A 27,351-nucleotide genomic window follows, 5' to 3' on the forward strand; every position below is an offset into this window, starting at 1 on the left:
AGGCATAAGCATAAAAGAACTTCCCTAAACCAAAACAGAACTAGTAACAATATTTTGAGTTTTAGGCCAAATCGATCATTTTATGAAAAAATAAATAAATAAATAAATAAATTTAACTATTTTGTCAAACTTTTATTCAAAATAACCCATAGAGTTATACCATTAATATATATATATATAAATTTAAATTAAAAAAATAGGATTTCAATTAAAAAATAAAGCCTCAATTACAAATTATGATTTTATTTTTTTAACTGAAGTTTTAAAAGGCCCAAAGGAAATATTTGTGATCATAGGGGCCATTTTGACCCAAAAATCCAACATTTTCATGACTTTTATATTAAGTTTTTTGTTAAATCATAAGTTCTTCAAATAAAATAAATTAAATAGACATAGAATATTTTATTAAGCTTAAAAAGGTGTTTTTAACCCTTATAAGTTAATCAAACAAGACCTGAGAAGTGAGTGTTATCTGGCACAAGGGATTCGATTTTGTATTTGGAATGAAATGAAAAATTCCAAAACTTTGAAATGAATTGCAGACTCAATGAATGAGCCTCCGCCTCCAAACAATAATAAGAGGTGAGACCAGGTGGAAAAACTCCCTCATCCTAATATCTTCAGCCTTTGGCCTCTTAAGCCATTCCAGAAGGCTGCCGCGTTTACTACTTTTTTACCCGGCAGCTGAACTTCCAGTACCTGATTCACATGCAAAAGTCGATACTAAACTACTCATTTGCATCCAACTTAACACTTTTAACAGAAAACAACAGATTTTACCTCAAGGGCGCTGCTTCCACTGCATGGAAATACCAATGCATCCTTAATGAACCTCACGTCATCTGCTTCGTTCACCTGAATGTTGCTCTGCCCACAAACTCTCGTAGTGATAATTTTAAGGTCCAGAACATTGTGCTCTCCATTTTTGTCGTCAATGACTACCACTTTAGCTCGGGTTCCTGGCCATCCTGCAAATGCACGAACCTGGAAGGGTTGTGTGTCTTGACTAGATGGTCAAATTGAGAGAGAAAGAGCTAACCTTATTATGCAGTACTGAAGCTTCTTGATCAAAGGATAGCCATGATTCTTCAGGTGTTATCTGTATAAAGTAGCCAACTTAAATTGGAGTGAGGCCAGTTTATTTGATTCATGCAGGCTAATAGAGCAGCATGAGTTATTCAGGAAAACACTCAGCATAGTTTCTTTCAACCTAGTTCAGTTGATTTATTCAAAATATTGGGATAATATTTGCAGCCACATGCCCATCAAGCTATTAAGGCTCATCATATAAATGTGAATTTGAAAACCAAAAAATTGGGATGAAATTTACCGAAAGATCCATCCTTTCACCTGTTATCCTAGCTCAACTCCATAACTTGATTGTTATACAAGAAATCGCCCAAACCAGTTTTTCCTTTTCAACTGATACATTTTGTTATCCATTTTATCTTTTGGATCCTTAGGTTCACTTTCCCTTAAATCCAGCCAAAAAGACAAAAGAAAAAAAAAAAAAAAAACAGTGGCAAAACCTTCATTGTTAAAATTACTTTCATGATAGACCATTAAAACATAAAGAAAATCTACTTCCAGTTAGGAAAAGAAAAGACAAAAGAAAAAAAGATGATCCATTTGCCCCATGGAACCAGATTTCCAAGATCATATCTTACTAGATATCAACTTCAGCTACTATGTTGTGGATGATGAGGACTTCCGTTTCAAGAAAAATGTAAATCAAGATAAAATAATAAAGAGAATGCAACAGAAGTTTATTCCTAAGGTTAGCACTGGAAGAATCCCACCAATAGCATCGGAAGCAAGAAGAAGAAAATGGGTGAAATCAAGTGTGATCCTCCCAGAGCGCTAGAAGCAATAAATAACTTCCTCAAAATCCTCTATCATTTTTTTTTCACAAACAGCCTGAAAAAGAAACCACCCTACGAGTTGTGTATTAGGTCTTTAGCTCAAGTCAGCTTCATATTATTGGACCATTACTTAATAGTTTAAGATTTAGTAATAATAGACCCTTGGTCCAAAGGAGGTCACAAATTCAAATCTCACTGCTTGTTTATTTCTCACATTCATTAAAGCCCACATGGAACCCCATAGAAGGCTTCCCATGAGGCATGGTGTTAGAGCATTTAGCCCAAGTCAACTTGAAACACATTATTGGCTCATTACATAATAGCTAAGCTTTGGGTCAAATTCATCACACACGGTGAAGATATTTCAAGATGTTTGGAAACCATAAAGAAATAAAGGGTTTGTTTGTTAACTATTCTAAAAAATAGATTCCTATATTTTAAAATATAAAATAGGAAAATATATTTGACAACCAGAAAACAGTTTTTTGAGAACATATTTTAATTGTTTTCATTTGTTTTATGAGTGTTGCTTTAAAAAATAATGGAACAAATATGAAGAATAACTGAAAATAAAACATTACATATAAAATTTATTTTTAAAAAATATTTGGAAACATAGAAAAAAGAAGTTAGAAGACATTCCAAGTTCCCAAATAAACTTTTGTTCTAAAAAACATCAAAGAACTGTTCTCAAAAACCATTTTTTGAGAATAGTTTTCTAAAATGTTTCCAAATAGACCCAAATTATTCAACTCAGTTTTTCATAAGATTTGAATAAATAGATGTTTGTCACATAAAGTGATACAACATTACAACCTACTATGCTACATCAAGACAAAAATAAAGAAAAACATATGGTGTCATATTTTTAAATTGTGAAATGTTGTTATTCCAAGATAATAGAACACAGTTCAAATTCCATACAAAACAAAACAAGTTCATTTCAAATGCTACTAAAACCAAAATAAATTAATTGCAATGTTCAATTTCCCTTGGTGTTCTTAATCTATGTGCGATGAAGTCACATCCTAATACACAAAAGTATGATGCATAAGACCACAGCCTAATAATAAGTGATTCTTTGTGAGTGTCATATATCCTACTAAATGAGATACCAGTTCCATTTCTGTTGCTAAGTGAAAAGAGGGAATACCTTTGGAGCCAAAGTTGCTTTGGAGTCATCTTGGGGTTGTGCTTTCAGGTTTGCTGATCCATCAAATATAGAGGGAAGTTCATGGATCAGAAGCTTAGATCCTGCATGGGTTAATAGAGATCATTCATCAACAAGAACAAGACAAGGGCATATGTTCAGCTGGCCAATATTTTTACACAACAGATATTCAACTCAAACTGAGAAGTACATACTATGCTATACTCATTGATAAATTTAAGCTAGACAAACATACCTAAGAAGAAAGCCTATCAAAACAAACATAAATGAGAAGAAAAATAAATGATATAAAAAATAATCACCAAGAGCTGATCAGATAAACAAGATTTCATGGCTTCCCCTCTCTAAATCTTTGGGCTTGCATGTTATCAACAAACCTTTATAGTTCAATCATGCAAACCTCTTAACATGTTCCTTAAATTATTAAATGCTCCCAAATACACACACACACAAAACTTCTTGGTATAGACCTACGATAACTTCCTGTAAAACCCTATTGTGAAGTTTACAATTGGATTAGACACCACTACTGTAACACAATGGTCTCTCTCTCTCTCTCTCATACACACACACACACGACAAATTACATTACATGTGGTGTAAAACTTCTTGTTATACACCCACAGTAACTTTTTATAGAATCAATGTGTTGTCACTTGGACACCATCACCACTCTCTCTCTCTCTCTTTCTCTCTCTTATTTTTTATGACAAAGTTAAAAGGGAAATCTAATTTGGAGTACTCTATAAAAGGAAAATTTCAACTTATCAATACCTCTTGAGCATGACCAAATATTCTTCTAGTTCACCAAAAGCTCACAATTTGCATTACCTGATTTAGTGAACTCCTCTAATGCAAAATCCTCACATTTATCCATGTCATGGTTAAAAATGAAGGAAAAAAAATGATTTGGGAGCATTGCAATTTCTCTAATGTTGAAGGAGAACAATCCTACCATCATATCAGCACTGTGATAGCTCCAAAGAACATTCTCCCATACAAGAACCCTTTATTGAGACAGGTGCTAATATTATAATTAGAGGCAAATGCAAAAATGTTTATGTTATGTGGGGACCAGCACATGCCATGTGGTCCTTTTGGCACAAAACAATAGGCCCACATGTGAACAAGGATTTGCCATCAACAACTCAACATATATATTGACAATGTAAATTCTAAGGACGCATCTTATGTATTGAAATCGTTAGGGTTTTGTGTCCACAGTTGTTCTTTCCAATTGTGAGGAGAAGGCACTTCGACCTATGGAATCCCTCAATCACAAATTTCTTTTACATAATATGATTCTCAATTTTATAATGTATAAATGACCCACACCTTCATTATCTTAGAAGATGCCTACCTTTCATCTTGAATAATATCTTTCAAACCTCCATCTCCCCACCCCTAAATATCAGGCCTCATCTCATGCATATCCAGATCACATCTGATTTTTTCAAAAAGCATTATTAGATTTTGGACACATACAAAGTGACTCATCTATATCCAACAAGAATAGGAAGTGTCCTCGCTGCAGAGAAATTTTGTTTATTTAATATACAACAAGGCCCAATCATATTCAGCTCACAACAGATACTGTTTAAATCCATCTGGACAATCATTAATTGTCCCAAGGTGTAGTCCAGATCATCAGGACTCATCCATGCATATCCAGACCATGTCTGGTTTTTCCAAAATGAAATTTTAAATTTATGACACATAAAATGAATCATCCATATCCAACTAGAATAGCACACTTTTTCTTTGAAGAATATCTGTGCTTTAGAGACAATTTGCATATTAATATTTTTTTTTTGATAGGCTACAATTTGCATATTAATATATGACAAGGTGCTATCATATTTGTTAAGCTACCAAGTTTTCTAAAAGCTTAAACTCCTCACATGTGCCCCTACCCGTACATGAAGAGACAATTAGTAGTTATAAATTTCAGATAAATAGATAGGGGAATGAATAGGAGAGACTCGAATTTGAGATCTCTAGATGACCATAGATCTCAAACCATGTTAAACTACCAACTTTTCTAAAAAACTTAAACTCCTCATGTGTGACTATATCCAGACATGGAGAGATAAACTAGCAGTTATGGATTACAAACAAATAGATGGGGTAATAAACAATAGGAGACACTTGAACTTGAGACATCTAGTTAACCATAGCTCTAATACCATAATAAGCAATCAAATTTCCTAAAAACTTAAGTTGTTAGGACATGGACTCATAATATATACCAAGCAAACAATATTCTGCTCACAATGGATATTGTCAAAGTCCATCCAGACCCTAACCAAATCATCAATCACACAAGGCGGAATCTCAAACCTTACTTTTGTTAGGCAATTGAAAATTGCTCATTAGATTTCAGTGATAATCTAAATTATGAAAAGTTGGCTTTAGCTTTGCTATTCTTTGGTTGGGTGACTTTTGGTGTCACTTGTATACCTTATATGTACATAAGGTGGCTCCATCTTTTGCTGGTGCCTATTAATTTACATTCTGTTTGCCAATCAAAAAATACTCTAAGACCCTAGTAATTGGCTGCTTATGGCATTCAAACATTAAGTTCTCGTTATCTCTATATTAAGTGCTAATGTGATCTAGGAGGTAAGTTTGCTGCTGATGGCTTTCTACCTCACCAAACTTTTGTTTCCTTTATTCTGTCTCTTGCATATGCCATACTCCGAGTAAATGGGTTACAGCTCCTTCCAGCGTCTTTAATGGATTTTTCTAGCTTACTTTTACTAAAAAAGAGACTTATCCCAAAATTAAGTGCCATATCTCATAATTTAACAATATATAAGTTCCTCTATTTTCGTGCCCGTGCATTGCAATAAAGCACAGCTAGAATATACCAAAAAAAAAAAAAAGGGGTAGAACAAACACACCTTGAGAAAATAGCAATGCAAGTAAATCAGTTGCCTGCACGCAGATCAGTAGAAACATTAGTCAGAATATTCTCAGGAAGTAATTAATGCCTAGTAAGAGTGCAAATGGAGAAAAAGTGATTACTTCATTTGATCACTTAATTCTTAACTAAATGAATCATGCATAACCTAAAATTACAGGCCATATTTTTAATAAAAAAGAAGTGAAAAAAATAAAAAAATAAAAAAGAAAGAAAAAGAAAAAAAGACAGTAGAAATTCTGCTGAGAGCGAAAGAGAGAGAGAGAATATCTTCTCTTTTACACAATCCCCCTACGTTTTCCCTAAGCAGATAAAAATGCCTTCTATAAGTGGTTCTCACATGAAGGTCAGCCTCTTCGAGATTTAGGGGTCCAATCAAGCATAAGCTCAGACAAATTAGCTATATCAATAATCTGTCTGGCAATTGCAGTGAAGGAAGGATACAGATAGCAGACTTAAACAAGTACCTTTTAGAAAGGAAACTGGAGTCCATCAATCTACACAAGTCTTGGCCTCAAATATAAATTGGACTAACCAAATCTTAATCATTCAGCCTCTATCAATTTCAGATAATATCAATTTAGCAGTTCAAGAGAAGCACTATGCACACCTTAATTTGGTCATCAACTTCAAATCTTTCACAGGCAATGACAGGTCCAGCATCCAGAGCACGGACTGTGAATGCCAGTGATACTCCTGTTTCTTTAACGCCATCCTAGTACAGAAATTTATGAGTGTGATGGTACAACTTATATAAGGAAGCAAGCATTCAAAAAATATAAATGTTGAAAGCCCAAAAGGACAAGAAACCTGCAATGCTCTTTGAACAGGAGCAGCACCACGGTACAGAGGCAGCAGACTTGGGTGTATATTGACTGTTCCTGAGAAATTACATTTGGACATGCAAAAATTTAGTATCAGATTTTTTGGGCCCCGATGAAAAGAACTCTTAGCTTGAGCACCCCTGTTTTTTTATTTACTTTAGAAAGTTGATAATTTAACTAAAAAAAGTACCCCAGATGATAGAAGTCACCATATCAGACCAAATACAAGCATTGGTAGGTGCCAGTATTCTTGTCATCCATACCCAACAACCAAAACATCTATTCATTATAAGATATCCTTAAATCAATCGGCCAAAAATTGTAAACTTGGTGAAAAGAAAAGAGGGAGTGGAAAAATTGTAAAGATCATTTCATAAATTAATAGCTTGTTCATAAAAATCCTAGAATCAACTGTAAACATGTCTAGACTAGGATGAGAACAATGCAACAATTGTTTAAGAAAATAAATTAATTGCAAGCATTTAGATGGGACATACATATGCCCAAAAAGCAATTCCCGAGTCTGGGAGAGATGAAATTTAGAACAATGCATAAATTGATTGAGAAAATAAATTAATTGCAAAGCATTTAGATGGGGCAGACATAAGCCTAAAAAACCTATTCTCAAACATTGACAAAGCTTTTCTCATAAGAATTATAAAATTAAAATTTTCATTAACAGCAATAACCCAACCTTTAAATTTTGATTTCCCACATGGCTACTCTGGTATTTCATCTCTTTGTGAGTGCGTACAGGCCTGTGTGGTTGTTATTTGTGTTGAGCGAGAGAGAAAATAATGTCTTATTCATCAAGGAAAGAGTATAGCGCATATATATGAACTTTTACAAAATAAAACAAAATGACTAAACTACCCCTTACCAAATAACTCTTTAATACTCCTCAAGCTGGGGCATATAGATTACTAAGACCCAGCTTAGAAAACATAACAGAAAAAACATCTCCCCAAAGCTTTCGTAAACACATCACCCAACATCTTCAGACTTGATGCCACACGTTCCCTAATAAAATGATAGCCCACTTTGATATGCTTGGTTCTTTCATGAAACATTGGGTTACTAGCAATATGAATAGCAACCTGATTATCACAATATATAGTCATGGGCTTTTCAAGACAAAATCCAAGCTCCTGTAACAAGTTCTAAATCTACATTAATTCACACAATGTATGTGTCATAGCCCTGTATTCTGCTTTAGCACTAGACCTAGATACTACATTCTACTTTTTACTCCTCCAAGTAACTAGATTACCACAAACATAGGGACAATACCCACTAATGGATCTTTTGTTAGTTGAGGATCTTGCCTAGTCCACATCTAAAAAACTCACAACATCAAGGCTGGAGTTGGAGTAGGATCTTCTTCTGTAGAGTAATCCCATACCTATAGTACCTTTGAGATATTTTAGGATTCTACACATTGCTTTCCAATGAATCTGCTCGGGTGCTTCCATGAACTGACTTACTGCACTAACAAGAAAATTAATGTCAAGTTTGGTGATTGTCAAATAAACGAACTTGCCCACTAGACTCCAATATCTTCTTTTATTTGAAAATATAATGCTATCATCTCCATTAAGATCCACATTTTGCTCCATAGGAGTCTCAGCTAGCTTTACTGCTAACATGTCAGTTTCATTAAGCAAATCCAAAACATACTTCCCTTAGGATAAAATAATCCCACCTCTACTATGTGCAACCTCAATGCACAGGAAGTAACCTGGTAACCCAAGATTCTTTGTCTGAAAGATATTTTTTTCAAGTAATCTTTCACTTGTTTAATATCTTAACATCACTGCTCAAAACAATAATATAATCCATATATACTAAGTACTATTATGCTAATTTCCCTCTTGAAAACAAATAGTGAGTAGTCAGAATTACATCTTCTAAAACCAAATGACAGAAGAAAAGAACTCAATTATCAAACCAAGCTAGGGGAGATTGCATTAATCCATAAATAACCTAATTTAATTTGTAAACTTTAACTCTTGACCCCCACCCTCAATTAACAAACCCAAGTGGTTACTCCATCTAGAGCTCTTCACTCAAACCCGCATACAAGAATGCATTCTTCACATCTAATTGATGTGAACTCCAATCAAAATTAACAACTAAGGAAATAAAAAAGTGTAGTAAATTAAGACGAGCAACAAGAGAGAAAGTCCCAAAATAGTCTACATCTTAAGTTTGATTACACCCCTTAGGAACTAAGCCTTCAATCGTTCTATAGTCCCATCTGAATAATACTTAATAGACAAAACCCAATGGTGGCCTATGTCCCCTTTCCTTGAGGCAAATCAACGAGCTCTATGTAGCTTTGTTTAGGAAAGCATACATCTCTTCTTCCATAGCCTCCTTCCACACAATATGATTTGAAGCTTCCTGATAAGACTTAAGGATGGAAATAGAAGACAAGGTGAGAACAAAACATTAAAAAGTGGGGAAAAGGTTATCAAAAGATGCATACTAAATAAGAGGATAGTGAGTACAATTGTGTTTACCTTTCCTAACGTGCAATAGGGAGGTTTAACTCATTAGGAATTGAGGGGAACAAAAATGGATAGTGGTATAGGATCATCCACTAACAAGTCTGGAGGAGGTAGAGATTGAGTTTGATCTTCTTCACTGTTTCTAGCCAGTCTTTTCCATTGATACAATTGTAATGGTTGTCAATCTTAGATAGAAAATTATCAACAACAATAGGAAGAGGAATAGATTTAGACCGAAACAAGCCATTTTCTAACTATAAATCATGATTAAAAAAAATAAGTAGTCTCAAAGAATGTTACATCGACACTAATAAAATATTTTCAAGACACAGGATCAAAACATTTGTATTCTTTTTTAGTTCTAGAATATCCAAAAAATACACATTTGATAGATTGATGATCAAACTTGTCTTTATTTAGAGAAAAATTATGAACAAAGAAACACATCCAAAAACTCTAGGATGGAGAGAAAATAAGTGACCAATAGGAAATAACACAAAATATGGAGTCTTCTAATGAAAAACAAAGGGTAACTGATTTATCAAATAACATGCAATTAGAATAGCATCCCCCCAATAAGATTGTAGGACTTTCATATGAAACATAATAAAACAAGTAATATCCAGTATGTGATGATTTTTCCTTTTAACAACTACATTTTGTTGTGGTGTATAAAAACACAAAAATTGGTGAAAAATTCCATTTTTAGTAGAAAAATATGAAAGAGAACTATAATTATATTGAAAGGTATCATCAGATCAAAGAATACCAATTAAATTACCAAATTGATTTTTCATTTCTTGATAAAAAAGTTTAAATATGTGAAATACTTCATACCTTTCTTTAAGCAAAAATAACCAAGTGACTTGAGAATAATAAAAATAACAACATATCTTAACCCCTAAACATTAGGGATATGACATGGACACCCAACATCTAAATGAATTAAAGCAAAAGGACTTGGATTCTTATTATTAACCCTAGACGGAAAAAACAACCAATGATGTTTGCCAACTCACACTTAGGCTTATTGGACAACATTGGAAACAATCCCAAGGACTGTAATTTCTCAAAAGAAGCATGATCCAATTTGTAATGCCACTAGAGAGGAGTAATAGACAAAGAGAGAGCAATAGCATCTAATATTTTTCTACCAGGAGACTAGAATATAAATTGACCATCGAGATAATAAATCCCATCTCACTCAAGCCATCCACCAATCATCCTCTTCGTGTGGAGATCTTGAAAAACACAATGAGAAGGAAAAAGATAGCATCACAATTAAATTGTTTAGCTAGTTGACTAACAAATAATAAACTAATAGGAAATTTAGGTACATATAGAACCAATTTAAGTTTAAAAGGAGACAAAAGGAAGAAGATTGACCAAGAGTAAGAAGAGTATGTGTATCCAAATGTGCCAAGGTAGCAATAGGAGCACTAATGTTGGATCAAAAGGAAATATCTAAGGATTGTTGCATCAATTAGTTATAGTCATCTAAAGATAAGGTATTAGACTCCCTGCTACCACCTAGAAGTTTAACAAGAGTAGGAACATCAACTCCATCATTGAAAGAGGAGACAACCTGATTAGCCCATATAGAACGACCAACTTATCCCAACATTTATTAAAGGTATGATTAGTCCTACCACAATGTGAGCATTGCCTGTCAATTCTACCTCTACCTCTACCTCTACCCTCCTAAACCTCGGGCTCAAATGGGAGGACCACCTCTACCTTGTCCTATGGATACAAGAGTGGAAGTATCCTTAATATCATTTCTAGGTGAAAAGAATTGTAGATCAATGAGTTGAAGACAAGCATAAACATTGCTAAGAGATGGTAACTTCTCACTAGCAAGTATACTATGTTTGACCTTAGTATATTCAAAATTAAGACTAGAAAGAAATTTAGCAACCTAAAACTCTTCCCTTTTCCTTCTTGGTACCTCATATCAACATACAATGGTTGATACACATTCAATTCCTCCCACATCCCTTTGAGGGATACAAAGTGCTCATTCAGAGGTTTCCCATTCTACTTTACTCCAAAAATATCTTCATACGATACGATTGATAGATTCTCAAAATATTTTTTTCTTGAGAGTATGCATTTTTAACTACATCTCAACTTTGCTTTGTAGTTTCTAAAAACATGAAATAAGAACTAACATAGGGTTCCATACTTTTCCACAACCAAGTTAGTATCATAAAGTGATCTTGTTGCCACTCATCAAATTATTAGATTCCTAGGGAGAATGATCCTCCACAACATGTTTTGGTTTTTCCTTTGTTGTAATATACACCCTCACGACTTTAGCCCATAATAAATAATTAGGTCCCTTTAGCTTTACCAAAGTAATCTAAATACCAACACTATCTTTAGTTTTATAATCATTACTAGACATCATACTTGGAACTTAAAATAAGGACTGTTGCACTTAAAATTGAAACAAAAAGATGTTAGGATACCTTTAGCACTAAAACATACTTGCATGACGGTTGCATCACAAAAATACAACCAATTACATAGGCACTAGTACTGGTGATCACTATAGTGCAGCACTATAGCAATTTTTTTTCTTGTTCATTTTTTTTTTTTTTTTTTTTTTTTTCAGGTTAGGGTTCCAAATCAAAACGCTCGAATACCAGGTTGAGTGAGAGAAAGAAAACGGTGTCTTATTCCTCAAGGAAAGAGTATAGAGCATATATATAGACTTTTACAAAATAAAACAAAATGACTAAACTACTCTTTACCAAATAACTACTAATAACTCTTTAATAACTTGTAATCCTTTTCTTAGAAGATGGTTTATAAATAAACTTTTCTTTAACAGCTATAGCCCAAAGTTCATATTTTGGTTTCCCACATGACTATTCCAGTATTTTATATTCATTTATAGAAATTCATCCAAGTTTTACCATAGAATTCTATTTGTAAGTAAGAGCCGAAAATACAAAATATGAACAGTTAAGTGATTTGTAATGCACAATTAGTTTCCAGTTAAAATAAATGTCATTAGAAAAAGATCTGAAATTTTCAATAAGATATCCAACAGAAAGCAGAACACACTCATTAGTTGGCATTCAGAATTTTATATTTCAATTATATATTTGCCCTTAGTCTTTCAATTCTGTGTAGTTAGTAACGTGAAGTTCAGTACTAAAGCACAAAAATTTTCAGCACCAAATTTCCAGTTCTGATTAGATGACAAATTGTTTTTCCACTTTACATTCCCATATATTCTCCAGATAGCATTCCTGCTTCAGCATTTCACTTCTTGAATCCAGCATCTGCATCCCATTATGTTAACTATAGAGTATGGAAAGGTTGAAAAAGTGGCTGATGACTTGGAAAAGACAAGTTTTGTCAATGGCAGAATCACCTTGTTGAAAACCACTCTCTCTAGTCTCCCAATATATTACTTATCAGCTTCAGTTATTCCAAGAGAGGTGCAATGTAGCCTGGAATCAGACAGATTTTCTTTGGGGAGGAAGCAAAACAGGTAAGAAGATCCATTTGGTCGGGTGGGAGATTATTTGCTCAAGTTTTAAGGTCCTAAACAAGGCCTTATTACAAAAATAGCTTTGCAAATTCAAAGTGAATGAGGGTTGGAAGCAGAATGTTGGAAGTAGGGTGGTGTTCTAAGAGAGTTTTGGCATAAACTTTTGGAAAGCCACTAGGAAAGGTTGGGATGATTTTTGCTTGAGGACAAGCATTAGGGTGGGGCATGGTTGTTGGACCAAATTTTGGACAGGTTCTTGGTGTGGGACGGGCCCTCTAAAGGACTGTTTTCCAAAGTTTTTTAGCTTAGTGGTCCACAAGGATGCTTGGGTAGTAGACCGTTGGGAAGGGGCAAGGGGGCATCAAAGCAGCTAGAGTCCCAGTTTTAGTAGGCATTTCATGGATTGGAGTTGGCTTTGGTGGTGGCCTTGTTTCAATGTCTAAACCCTGTTTTCCCAGACCTTGAAGTTGTGGATAACTAGGTTTTGAAGATCTCAATCAAGCATTATTACAAGTCTTTGTCACCTCTCATGGTGTCATCCTTTCCGACCAAGAAGATTTGGATTCTGAGTACTTCACCTGAGGTTAGACTTTGTGTAGAAGGCGACATGGGAAAAAATTCTTACAAGGGACCAACTCATGCAGAGAGGTTGGAGTATGGTTAATCAGCGTTGTCTATCTAAACAAGACCAAGAATTAGAGAACATCCTCATCCACTATAATTCAGTTTCTAGTCACTGGTCTTCAGTATTCTCCCTATTCGGCATGCTATGGGTTCTCCCCTGTTCAGTAATAAAAGTGTTGCTTGCATGGCATGGAAAATTTGTTGGAAATGATCATAAGCTAATTTGGAGTTTAACCCCTTCTTGTTTATTTTGGACCATTTGGAGAGAGCATAATAGAAGAGCTTTTGAAGGAGTGAAGCGGTCAATCTTGGTTGTAAAAGATTTTTTTAAGTCATTATTTATATGGTCTAGAGGGGAGGTAAAAGTTACTAACCTAACTATACTTGAGTTTGTAAATAGCTTAGAATAAGCTAGTTAAGTGTGCTCAGATCTTTTGTCTTTTGGCCCTCCCTACGCATCATCTGTTCTCCTTGAATAGGAACTCTTACATTATATTTTATCTAATTTGCTTATCAAAAAAAGAAACAGAGTATGGACTTGGTTCTTTGTAAGAGGAAGGATGCTTTATGGAGTGATGAAAAGGTTAAGAAGCCTTGGCTTGAGAGAAGCAACCTGGCAAAATGGAATGCGAAAGGAAGGATGTAGAAGAGTATGGCAACAAGCAGAGACATGGATCTCAAGAATTGAGATAAATATGCTTAAATGATGTCTATTGGGCCTTATATAGAAGGATTGCCACACATCAGGTCTTGCTGATGACTGAATCATGGGCCTAAGTGTTTAATGGCATAGCCTGGGGTGTCTGCCAATTCTGAAGCTCAACTAAGTTAATTAGTTCTTTCTATGAATTCTTCTGTTGAATTAATTTTTAACAGAGGAATGGATAAGTAAGCAAAAAACAGAGAACCATGGACCTTTACACCTAATGCTCAGGGTTTTGAGACAAGAACAGGCAATCCTATTGGTATGGCATGGTATGTTCAATCAGGAAGTAGTACAGAAACCTACTTCCAATTTTGTCAAAAACCACTCCGACAGAGAAATAACAAGGATCTCTGAACTAACCCATTGGTGGAATCTCGAGAAATTTTCTAGGTAGAATATTTCCATATGCTGCTGTAATGCAAAGTTCAGGTTGTAAAGCTCTTAAACTGGACAAGAATATTTCCTGCATAACAGTTGAAAGAATGAATAATTTTAGGTAGCTCGTCACTGATTCATGAATAGTATGTAACCATTTACAAATGTTGACATGAAAAAAATACGGAGTAGACAAATAAGAAGCAATAATTGCACATGAACCTCCAGTAAATGAAATGAAAATTAATGAGTTGGTCAACTGCAAAATCTTCAGATTTTCCCATAGGTGTTAAAACATGAAAATAGGAAAGAAAAAATGACATGCTGTCTAGGTCTCAAAATTAATTCATAAAAATCATAACAGAATTTCGACCAAATCCCTCTACCATGCAAGTTTTGCTCCCTCACATAATATTTGGCTGCATTCCCAGTCTATTTGGTTAGGTATAATTCAGAATCTTTAATGCTCACCTCAACTTGGCAAGTACCAAAAATACTTTGCTGAGGAATATCTTGGAAAGAATAGTTTATCTGTGCTGGATTTAAACGACAAAGCAGGGGCTAGCAATTTCACAACTTAGCCAGTGAAGTGAGGCATATGTGGTGGCACTTTGCACCCAAGTGGCCCTAGGCATGAGGTAAGTCAAGTCAAGATGGATCAGAGGGACATGTGGTGGCACCTTGCAGCCATGAGGAGGCCTGTTGGCATGAAGAGTGAAATTCCATGATACATATCAGTTTTGAAGAGGAGCTTGTTTAGATCATGGATGGATTTTGAGGATGGAGATTGGTGGTGCTGCTGCAGCAACATGGCATGTTGCATGGCATGTGGCCTGGCAGCAGCATGGTGCAACTTGGCACACAATGCCTACATGGTGAGTGGCTCAATTAGGTGAAAATTGAAATATGGGATTTTGTGGTTTGGTATTTGCCCTATGAAGGTGGCACAATCAGAAGAATTTTCCAAGTCATTGCATCTTAAAAGGAGATTTCAAGAATTAGTTATAATTTTTGAAAAATCATTATGTCTGCTCAAAAACCTATGATTGTCTCCTCCTACCATAGCTAAAATGACTTTAAATGCTCTTTGGGAGTGATGATATCCAAGATGTCAATTTCAGGTATGGTTTTGTGAATTTCCTAAGGCATTGCAATACACCTAGGTCACTTCCAAAGTATAAGCAAGGCTCAGTCAGACATGAGGCCCAATGCTGCCTTTTACATCGAAATTAGATGTTATGGGTGCAATGGCATGGCATGGTGCAGCTTGACATGGTACTACATCAATGTGGTGACAAGGACATAGGCAACACATGGAAAGCCTTGGCAAGGGGTGCAATGTCATGGATAACAACTCAAATAACCATGAGCACAATGTCATTGTGAAGACAAGAAAGTCATGAAGCTAAGCATAAATTGGATGGCACAAGGCATGGGCAAGGGAATATCTTTGACACATGATGATTGGAATCAGTAGCTGAAACATGTGGGCTAAGAAGAGAGCTTGACATATGTGGGATCAACTTGGTGTAGCACTTGGCATTGGTGGAGGCCAAGCAAGACTTGCTGGCACAACATGAGCATGACACTTGGAAGACATGTTGGTAAAGCAAGTTGGCATTGGGAGAGACCAAGAACAGGGGTTTTGGTGCATTGTAGGAATGATCCCTGGCACAAAGGAGTTGCAAGGCATCTAATGCAGGCCATGTTGTGGTTGTTAAGCAAGCTTATAAGACATGTGACACAAGCCAAGCAGGCCACTGAAGTGCCATGGCAGGTAACATTCAAAGATGCAACAAGGCTAACAAGTGGCACAATTAAAGGAGTGCAGTTGAGCAAGACTAACAGGTGGGATCAACAAAGATTATGGGGGAAACTGCTGGGACACATGGCAATTTCAAAGGCCATGCACTAATAAACTACCTAGGGCACGAGTAGAGATAGTGGGGCTAGTTCTCCCAAACATGGGAGAACCCACTTAGCCACACAACTCCTTTAGGGAGTGGCTAGAAGTAGTGGGATGATGGGCATAGAGTGGAATGTTGGAGGAACATCATAGGTTGCTTATAAATATTTAGCTAGGCCATTGTCTAGAGAACATTAGGGCTTGTTTGGTTGTTGTTTTTGAAAACTGTTCTAGAAAATAGTTTTTTAGAATAGTTTTTTGTGTTTTCAGGAAAAAAAAAAAAAAAAGTGTTTGGGAAATGAATTTTGGAAAACAATTTTTGTTTTCAAAAACAAAAAAAAAAAAAATCATGTTTGGTTGGGTTAATAAAAAAGTTTTTTAGAACAAATAAAACAAAAAATATGTTTGAAAGTTGTTTTTTTTTAATTAATAAAGTGTTTTCTTCAATTAACTTGATATTATAAATATATAAATAATTTTTATATGCACAATTCATTTAAATTAAAAAAAAAATTATTCCCTTTTGAAATTTTTACATTAATTTTCTTGAACAAAGGATGACTTTATAACCATATGTAAGTATATTAATTTCAATAATTTAAGGAAGAAGAAAATGCTTGGGGGTGGGGTGTGATGGTTGGATGGAGTTCACCTTCGTGGAAACACAAAAAGAAGGAAGAGAAAACATGAAAAACAATTTGTTCTTTGAATAGTGAAAAAACAATGAAAACGTTTTTTTATTGTTCTCAAAAAAGTGGTTTTTGAGAACACGGGAAACACAAAAAACGAAAACGCACCCCCTTCTCCAAACATGTTTGTAATGTTTTTTGTTTTCAAGAACAAAAAACAGTTCTTGAAAATAGCAACCAAATAGGCCCCTTAGTTTCCCAAGACTTAGTGTCCTAATCTTGCTATGTAAAGCTTAGATATTCAAGAAATCAGTAGTAGCCTCTACTCTTTAAGGATGCTCTCATGGACTCAAGTCAAATTTGAATCACTTAAAGTTTATACAAAACTTACAATGAAATTGTCAATCACAATCAAATTTTTTGATAGACAACAAGAACATGCATTAATAAGTGCCAAAAAAGGAGGGGGTGTGCCCTACGTACACAGGTTGTATACACAAAAACATGCCAAACACACCTCAAACAAAGAAAGACCACACAAACAAAACAAAGCAAAGTTAACCACAAAAAAGAGTATCTGGGAAAATCAACATAGAGGGGAATCCAGCTCCAAAGAATCCCTAGTCTACTCGAAAAGAGTCCAAAAGAAGAGAGCCTTTAAACCTTGGTCGAAGAGTTCTTCATCTTTGAAGATTCTTCGATTACGTTCTTTCCAAACACACCAAAATATGCAAATGGGAGCCAAGCCCCAAACTGCTCTATTCTTCCTTTGAAAGCCCTTAACTTTCCATTGAAGGAGGAGATTTCTTACTGAATCTAGAAATACCCAAGTCACTCCAAAGAGGGCTAATAAAAAAATCCAAAGCTCTCTTGTTTTGGCGCAATGAATCAAAATGTGATCGATTGATTCTTCACTCTCTTTACAAAGATCACATCTATTAACCATTTGTCATCCCCTCTTCATTAAAGTGTCTACAGTTAGGATCTTCCCCCAAACAGCTTCCCAAGCAAAAAAGCAAGTTTTGAGAAGAGCACAGGATCCCCAAGCCTCCTTCCCCGAGAAAAACAAAACTATTCTCCTCACTTAGAGAACAATAATAAGACTCGACACTAAAAAATCCTCTCCTATCTTCTTTCCAACATAAAGTGTCCTCACCTTCTTGCACTTTTAACAGATCAAGAAAACCCAAAAAGCAAGTCACCTCCTCTTCCTCCCAATCTTGGAAGGGTCTTCTAAAATGAACCTCCCAACACCCCCCTTCATCCCCTTCTCTTTTCCAAGATTCTGCAACTATAGCATTTTTATGGGATGTTATCCTAAAAATAGTAGGGTAAACATCTTTTAGCTTGAAGTTCCCCGCCCAAATGTCCCACCAAAATCTTGTACGACTACCATTTCTTATACGGATAGAAGTTTTAGCATTAAACTCTTCCCACCCTTTTCTAATGTCCTTACAAAGGCCCATCCCAAAGGACTCCCTCCACACTTTAGTAGTCCAACCCCCCTCCACTTTCCCGAACTTTCCACAAATGATCTTCCTCCATAAACTTTCATGCTCAACGGAGAATCTCCATAGCCAATTGCCTAGCAAGGCTTGATTGAGACTGTGCAGTCTTCTTATCCTCAAACCTCCAAAACTAATACACTTACAGAAGACAATAGCAGCCTCAATAGTTTAAGCGATGGCTAGCAATCTAGTAATAGCAATGCATCATTAAAGACAAGGTGGACTTATGTGGAAGATGTGGGTGGGTTCTTGCCATCTCCACTTGACTGGAAGGAAGAAAGTCATGGAGTTTGCATTTGCTACACAACAAACTCATCCCATGAGTTTCAAATGTGGCCATAAGGCAACAAGAGCTGGTTGCATACAAGTTTATTGAGAGTGGTTTGTTAGCACCTTCACAACTCAATCAGCACTCATGCTGCCTGAGGCATGAAACATGCCAAGGTGAGCATATCAAAGCCACATATGGTGGCATCTTGCACCCATGAGGCCTATTGCCATGCAAAATGAAATGCCATGACTAGATCAATTTGGAAGAGGAGGAGGTTTAGAGCTGGATGGCTTCTAAGGAATGGGGAGATGCTATCACAACAACATGGGACTGCACAAGAAACGACATGACATGACTTGGCATGTGGAATGGCACATGGTGCCTACTTGGTGGGTGGCCTGGCTTGATGAAAATTGAAAGTATAGGTTCAATGATTTGGAATTTTTCCTTTGAAGGAATCAAACTCAAAGGAATTTTCTGAGGCATGGCATCTTCAAAGGATTCTTCTAAAATTATTTATGATTTTTGGAAAATATTATATCTGCTCAAGCACCTACATAAAATTGCTTAAAATGCTCATTGGAGAGGCAGGGGCAAGGGGATTGTTGTGTTTGAGATGGCAATTTAGGAACTACTATATGGCTTCCTAACAAGGGCGTAATGCCATGGATGGAATGTCATGGTATAGTGCAACATAACATCATGTTGTTCAGTGTTAGGTGACAATTATGCATTGGTGCATGGCACAAGGACCCACTTACACAAGCCAAGGCTTGGAAAACATAACTATACCTGTGATCTTAGCTTGATTGGTTGAAAAGAAAAAGCCAACACATCTTCGAGGTGAGAAGATATTTGATCATTCAGCTTTTCTGTCAGTGAGCTCAGGGTTGGGAGAACTCTAGTGTCGTTTCGACGTCAGATGGTGAAGAAGTAGAATGAAACCCTCCCTCGAAGGCCTTTATAAGGTTTAAGCATGGTGCCAAGTTAAGAACAAGCAAGTCGTGGAGCCGAAATGTTTTGAGTGACACAAGGTATGGGCTTGGGCATGCTTTGAGACATGATGGTTCGAATACAACATGTGGGCTAAGAAGAGAGCTTGGCATAAATGGGTTTAACTTAATCTAGCACCTAACATTGATGGAGACCAAGCAAGGCATGACACTTGGAAGACACGTTGTTGTGCCACCTTGGCGTTGGGAGAGACCAAAAGGGGTTGCTAGAGCATCATGGGAATGACACTAAACATGAAGGAGTTGTAAGGCATCTGATGTGGGGCATGCGGTGGTTATTGAAGATGCTTGAAAGACATGTGGCACAAACCAAGCAAGCCTATGAAGTGCCATGGCAGGTGGTGTGCACAAATGCAACAAGGCTAACAAGTGCCATTATCTAAGAAGTACAATTGAGCAAAGCTAATAAGCGGCATTAGTAGAGGCCATGGGAGCAACTATTGGGACATGTTGCAATGTCAAAGCCCATGGACAATAAACTACCTACAACATGGGTAGAAATACTTAGCCTAGTTCTTTTGAACATAAGAGAACCCACCTAACCACACAATTGCCTAAGAAGTGGGCAAAAGTAGTGGGCTATGCACATAATGGGCGAAGATGGAGTAACCTCCTAGGTTACTTATAAATAGTTATCAGCCCATTGTGCAAAGAACATTAAGCTGCCCAAGACTTCCTATAGGAGTGTTATTCTACTAAGGCTAGGCTGTTCTTGTAATATTTCACTGAGGAAATATATACAAGTGGGGGTTTTTGTGTTTTACAATGATTGTTCTCCTGTACATATACAGGTTTTTATGAGGAGGGGCTACTTCTTGTGGTTCTAGATCTGGGTTACTTTCTACCATATTTTGTACACCTTTGAAGGATTCCTTATTCTTCTTATATTTATCAATTGATTGTTGAATGAAAATGTTTGTTTGTGATAAAAAAATAAAATAAAACAAAAATAAAAACTTGGGGCATGTTGTAGTAGTCCTAAGGCCATTTAGTCCAGCCTCAAGTTTAGTTATTTTGCTTCTCTTCTTTTTGTTTCTCCTCTAAGGTGAACCTTGTAAGTCCCCATGTCCTAGGGTTTGCCCCCTTTCTGGTATCTTTTATATAGAACTTTTTATTAAAAAAACATTACAGGTTATTTTATTATGTCATTATGTACTGCATGAATTCCCTCTTATATTTACTTCAGCAACCTAAAGTCAGGCCAAAGTCGCATCTTCCTAGCCAAAAAGGAAGGAAATGGTTATAAGCTGCTATTGCCAGAGCAAATTCATAAGCTACCTGCTGCTATTGTAGCTGCTATTCAAAGTCTCCCCTGGGGCCTGATTAGTCCACAATCTGCAGATACCAGATTTCGATGGTGGTCTTAGGAAAGCACAAACAAAAAATTCTCATCTAATGTTCTAGATTCAAAGGAATCGAGCATTAAATAATACAAATCCAAAACCCTTAGTTTTTTAATATATTCATCTACAGTGTGTTACTACATTATACTGAGAGCCAAGAAAAATTTCATACAACAATTAATCATGACAAGCAAGCTAATTATATTACAATTTTATAATTAATGGAAATTAGTAGCACATGTGTGCTATTGATGCATGAGTTAAAAACATTATTAACAAAGCTGCCTTAGCTCAGTCAGTGGGTAGATGACTTTAACCATGTGACCTTGTTTTAGTTTCACATAGATGGCAGATCTTTGACATTTTAAGCCTGCAGGGAAAAAAAAAAAAAAAAAAAGATCGCATTTTCTTACAAGTAGGCACCATTGAAAGCATAAAATCTTATGATAATTTCTTAAAAAAATAGATGGTACCATTACAGAAGTGACCACAAACTTGATAACTAAAGCCACAAGTCAATAAAGAGTAAAGGGAAACAATTTTATACAGTAAGCATTTCTTTTTTTAAAAAGGCTGCCTCACGGTGTTGATGCAACAGTGCATATTGGGCTTGAGTTTATGGAGCAAAACAACCAAGCATTTTCGGAATAAGATCAAGCATATACAAGTATTTACCTCTCCAGCCTTTTCAGGTGTGAAAATGAGGTCAGAGGGGAAGCCTCTGTCAAGAGCATGCTGTGCAACTGGGGAAGGCATCACCTTTCTCCCTCTATTTCTTCCAGAAGGTGGCTGAGTAACAATTGCTGCAACCTAAAATCATACTAAATTAGCAATCCACTTCATGACCTCCTTACTCCTCTAAACCATCTAATTCATAAGCCAATCTAAGTACCACAACAATCCATAGAGCCCTCTCTCTGTACTCAGTACAACATTTGATAACTGAGTTTCCTAACATTCTGTAAATGCCATTCCTTAAAAACAGGTTACAAAAGCATCACTAAGGAGTAAGGACAAGAAAAAGAACATAAGCATGATTGTAACTTCTATACAAAATGCCTAAAAATTAAAAAGAATTTTTAATCTAGAGTTGACCCAAATAAATTCCAATTATGCAATTAGTCGGTTCACATGTCATGTCACCAAAAAAGCATTGGTACCAACTTCATTGATCTTGCCGGGGGATGGAGAGAGGGACAATCCAGTTACCAGTTAAGAAATGCCAAATTACCAACACCCAAACTCAATAACCGTTATTCCGTATGCTTCCATAGACTTCTCAACCCCCTTTGCTGAGATAAAAAGTTCCAGATATTTGATAAGTTTTCCCATTAGAGAAGGAAAAAACAAAAGGACTAGTATAAAAATGGAATGTCCAATGCTAGTTTGGATACACTTAATGAAGAAGACAAGTTGCTAAAATCAAACAACCAAATCTTGGGGAATTCCCTAATTTCACCTATAAATAGGGGTGATTTCCTTCAATGCGGGGACTTAAGGGGTTCAACAAAAACAACAAAAACAACTTCATTGCTCCTTGACGATTGGGTTATGGCACAGGTTATTTCAGTTAGCTAAGATGGATTGGGTTCCCCCGAGGAGCATCCTTCACATGATGTACATCAAATTCAATGGATTTGGTTCGTCTAAGAGGGGGATAGCCTTGTGGCAAGCTGCAAACATCGCTCTTATTCGGATTGTGTGGAGGGAAAGAAATGCGAGGATTTTTGAGGATAAAGCAAGGAATTCAGAGTCTCTATGGGACTCTATTGTTTTCCTTGCTTCTCTTTGGGCTTATTGTTCCAAGGTTTTTAAGGGGACTCCTCTTAATGCGATACATCTTGATTGGATAGCTGTGTGTACTCCATAAGGAGTGGTCTTTTTAAAGTGTTTGCTTGTTTTTCAGTGTATTTTTCTATAGTTTAGCTTTCTTTGGCAGGAGGATTCCTCATCCTTCTTTTGTACTTTTTTATCTATCAATAAATCTTTGTGTCGTTTCCAATCAAAAAAAAAAAAAAACAAAAAAAACAAAAACAACTCCACATGGGAAACGAGGCTTCACAAAGAAGAAAAGGCTTCATAAAATCTTCCTACAAGTTCAAGAAATTGTAGAACTACACATGTTCACATTTCAACAAAATCATTTGGGAATAAACCATTCTAGGCCCTCGATTGACTTTGAAAACAAAGAAAACATGTTCATCATCTAAACACACGATCTTCGCCATTCAACAAGTTCATTAGGGAACAAGCCACTTGTGACCCTTGATTGATCTTTGAAATCAAGAAAACGTTTTCATCATCATCTTCCAAATTGTAATCAAGGTGAAAGAATCAGAGGAATATATTCTTTTGTAAAAGAATATTACCACAAAGACCACAATTTTAAATTTTAATAAAAATATTTTGTTCGCATTATTTTTCCTATTGTTTTTATTATGTTGCAAGACATTAGCGAAATTTGTGCTTACAAACTCTTATATAAAAAGTATGGATCGACCTTGTGTCCTTAAAAATTACTTTTAAAATTTTTAAAATTTGAGGTCATAAATTTTTTTTCATACCTCACTTTTTTAACTAGTTTTTAGAAACTATTATCCTTTTAAGGTAATTTTCAAAGAGTTTTTGCATTTTGTATAGAGTTTACTATCATTTTTTGTTTTTGAAAATAGAAAAAAAGAAGTGTATTCAAACAATACACTTTCCCTTTCTGAATATTCCTATCCAAAAATCAAGGTATTAACCATAATTGGGATCCCATAAAAGCAGAATTAATCTAACTATCTGCTGGATTTTTTGTGCATTTGGCTGGCTATAGATACAACAAATATTCTCCTCGAGTAACAGTATTCACAGTTTTTTTTTTTTTTTTGATAAACAACAATATTAAAAAGCGCCCAGGAAACAACACAACAAAGTACATATGAGTATACAAGTCATGCCATAAAGCGCAAAGAACCAAAGAGACCACAAAAACCAACACTCTCTTTTAACAAGGACCCAACCACTCGACAAAATTGAATAAAGACATGCAACCTGTCTCTATGTGCATCTTCACCCAAGAAAACAAAATACCAAGGAAAGAAGACTTCAAATAATGGTCCAAATGCTCTTCATTATCAAATGATCTTTGATTCCTTTCCTTCCAAACAATCCAAAAGATACACAAATGAACCAAGTCTTCAAACCTTCTTGCTTCTTTTACCCACAAAAGGGCCACTCCACCCTAGAGGAGTCTCCTTAATTGTAGCATGTTGTACTCATTGGATTCCAAAAAGAGCAAACAGCAATTCCCAAAGAACCCTAGCCTTGGAACAATAGAGGAGAATATGATTTATGAATTCTTCCTCTTCTTTACAAAGAAAACAATTATTTATCATAGTCCACCCTTTTCTCTAAAGCTCACCAACAGTCAAGACCTTTCCTAAGCTAGCCTCCCACACAAAGAAACTTACTTTAGAAGGCATCCAAGAGTTCCAAACCACACTCTTTGGGAAGTTAAACATTCCCCCTGATTCCAACATCTTATATAAAAAATCAATGGAGAACTTGTTATTGCTCAAGTTCATCCACGCCACCTTATCTTCCTCCTCACTAACAACCGTCTCCCCTTATAGCCATGAAAAAAGATCCTCTATGGTGTCCACCTCCCAATCATTTAAAGGTATAGAGAAATAAGGGTTCCATTGGCCTTTTTCCCTTTCATGAACCCATAAAGCAGCAATCCATGTCTCTTTTGAAACAGCTAAGGCATATAAACAAGGAAAAGAACGTCTCAATGGTTCATCCCCACACCATTTATCCTTCCAAAACTTCACTCTCCTCTTATTGCCCAGCAAAAAAGAAGAATGACAATGGAAATTATTCCACTCCTTCCTAATAGACTTCCAAAGCCCAACACCATACCCAACTCTTGCTTCGCAGGATTGCCAACCACCCTCTTCCTTCCCATATTTACCACTAATGACATGATTCCAAAAGGCGTCTCTTTCTATTGGAAACAACTAATTTAAATTGCATAAAAGTGCATTTTACAATAAAGAAAGAGGGTTTGATACCTACCCCCCCTTTCCCCCCCTCTTTTTTCTCTTCTCTAAACACACTATCGACCATTTCACAAGATGAATCTTTTTCTCCAAAGTTCTCCCTCCCTAGAGGAAATCTCTTTGAATTTTCTCCAACCTCAACCAAACTTTCCTCTGAATACCGAACAAAAACAAAAAATAAATGGGAAGGCAAGATAAAGTACTCTTGATTAACATAAGTCCCCCTCCTTTAGAAATGTATTGTCCTTTCCACATTGAAAGTCTTTTACGAAACCTCTCTTCCATCCTATCCTAAACTGTCATTGATCTAAAGGGAGCACCCAAAGTAGGTAGTTACGAGTTTGCCTTCTTTGCACCCTAATTCTCCCACCAACTCCTCAACATGATCCAGTCTACTAATAGGAATCAGCTTACTTTTATCCAGTTTAATTTTCAGCCCTAATAAAGCTTCAAATCACATGAGCAACCAACTTAGATGAACCATTTGATTTTTTTTTTTGATAGGAAACCACGCATGAATATATATGAACCACTTGATTTTGGGAAGCCTAAAAACCAAAACAAGAGTGTTATTTGCAAACAACAAATGTGACACCTCCTCCCTTACACCACCTATGGTAAGATAACCACCCTCCTTAGCTCTCTTAAGGAGACAACTAAGGGTCTCCATAACAATAACAAATAAATAGGGAGACAGGGTCCCCTTGCCTCAAATAAATAGCTCTATACACAATTTTTCCTAGGTACAGAATCCAAGTTTCACAATACAGCTAACTTGATTGTTAAAATTCTAAGGTTGCACCACACCAGTGCCTTTTCAGGTGAAAGCTTTGAGCCAACTGGCACATGTCTAGGACATAGGTAAGGATGGTAATGGGACATTTTTAGCATCAATGAACCTAACTGCATATTTTAGTATATTACAATTATTAGAGATCCACTTCATTTGATAAGTTTTAACTCTCCAATTGGACCATTCTTTCCCAAAATATTCTAAGAATTTCTGCCTATCTCCAGAACTTGATAAAATTTTATTAAACTAAGAAAACATCAAGAAGGGACTCTCATATGTAGTTACTAATCAACAACGTTATCGCACAAATTTCAGGATATGTGCCACATCATCATGTCATAAAGCAAAAGTCAGTTTCATAGTAAAAATTTTGACCTGCAAGCCTGCACAGGTTGATCATGAATTCTGTTCAAATTTGATGGAGTAACATGCACCGCTCAACTAAATCATTCAGATAGAAATATGGAATTTCTAAAAGCCCGTATGCAAAACTACCCTTTGGTTTCTACCTGATTTCTTTTCTTTTCTTTTCTTTTTTTTTTTCTTTTCTGGTGGGGGCAGAGCGGCACATAATGATGTGACAATAAACTAAAGGAAAGTCCTCACGCTTGATTTCATTCATACCTGAGAGACACGGCTGGGTTCTCTTGAAGGCCTACTCCCTCTTCCAAATTTGCTCACTTTTAGCATAAATGATCGATCATGTGGGTTTTTCCCTTTCTTTGCACTAACATAGGATGATTTTATCAGAAACCCAAATCCCCTTACCAGTGGAGCAGCATTTAGACCAAATCCCATTTACAAAATATCAAAACGAGTAGGAACCGAACAAAGACCTTAAAATTCCTCACCCCAAAAGAATGAACTAGAAAAACCCTGACCAAAGAAATAAAATGAAAAACAATCCGACTACAGACACTAGTAAAAATGAAAAGAGAAATATAAACTGAAACCCATGAATTTCCTAGAGTACCTCAAACATCGAGTCTGGAGCAGTGGAGGCATTGAAAAGATCATCAAGCACGGCTGCAGAAACCTACAGGACAGCCACACTACATTAGCTAAATAAAGAAATGTAGAAAACAAACAAACAAATGTTTGTAGAGAAACCTGAGGGGAGCCCAGGAAGACGAGTTGCTTCCTCTTGGAGGGGGGTTTGAGAGAAGCAGAACAAGAAGATGAAGAAGAAGAAGTTGCATTGAGAGTAAAAAAGCGTCGAAGCATCAACGAAGAGTTCATTTGCTTTCTGTTTTGTTCAACGGCTATGAGGGTTTTGGAGGGTGTTGGTGTTCCGATGTTTTCATCTATTTCATTCTTCATCCATATAAGCCTATCCGCTGCC

The 27,351-nt window shown here is 36.0% G+C and overlaps 1 protein-coding gene across 1 annotated transcript; it reads right to left on the reverse strand.

Annotated features, from left to right (window-relative positions):
- Positions 1–380: 380 nt before the first annotated feature.
- Positions 381–27,351, reverse strand: LOC100265562 (uncharacterized). Its single transcript, XM_002270590.5, has 11 exons — positions 27,120–27,351; positions 26,983–27,045; positions 21,846–21,980; positions 14,486–14,588; positions 6,767–6,837; positions 6,567–6,671; positions 5,937–5,970; positions 3,016–3,116; positions 1,040–1,099; positions 781–984; positions 381–699 (listed from the first exon to the last, which is right to left on the reverse strand). The coding sequence occupies exons 1-11, from the start codon at positions 27,327–27,329 to the stop codon at positions 607–609; spliced, it is 1,179 nt and encodes a 392-aa protein (XP_002270626.2). The 5' UTR covers positions 27,330–27,351; the 3' UTR covers positions 381–606.

The sequence above is a fragment of the Vitis vinifera genome, chromosome 14, assembly GCF_030704535.1.
Source record: "Vitis vinifera cultivar Pinot Noir 40024 chromosome 14, ASM3070453v1".
NCBI classification, from domain to species: Eukaryota; Viridiplantae; Streptophyta; class Magnoliopsida; order Vitales; family Vitaceae; genus Vitis; species Vitis vinifera.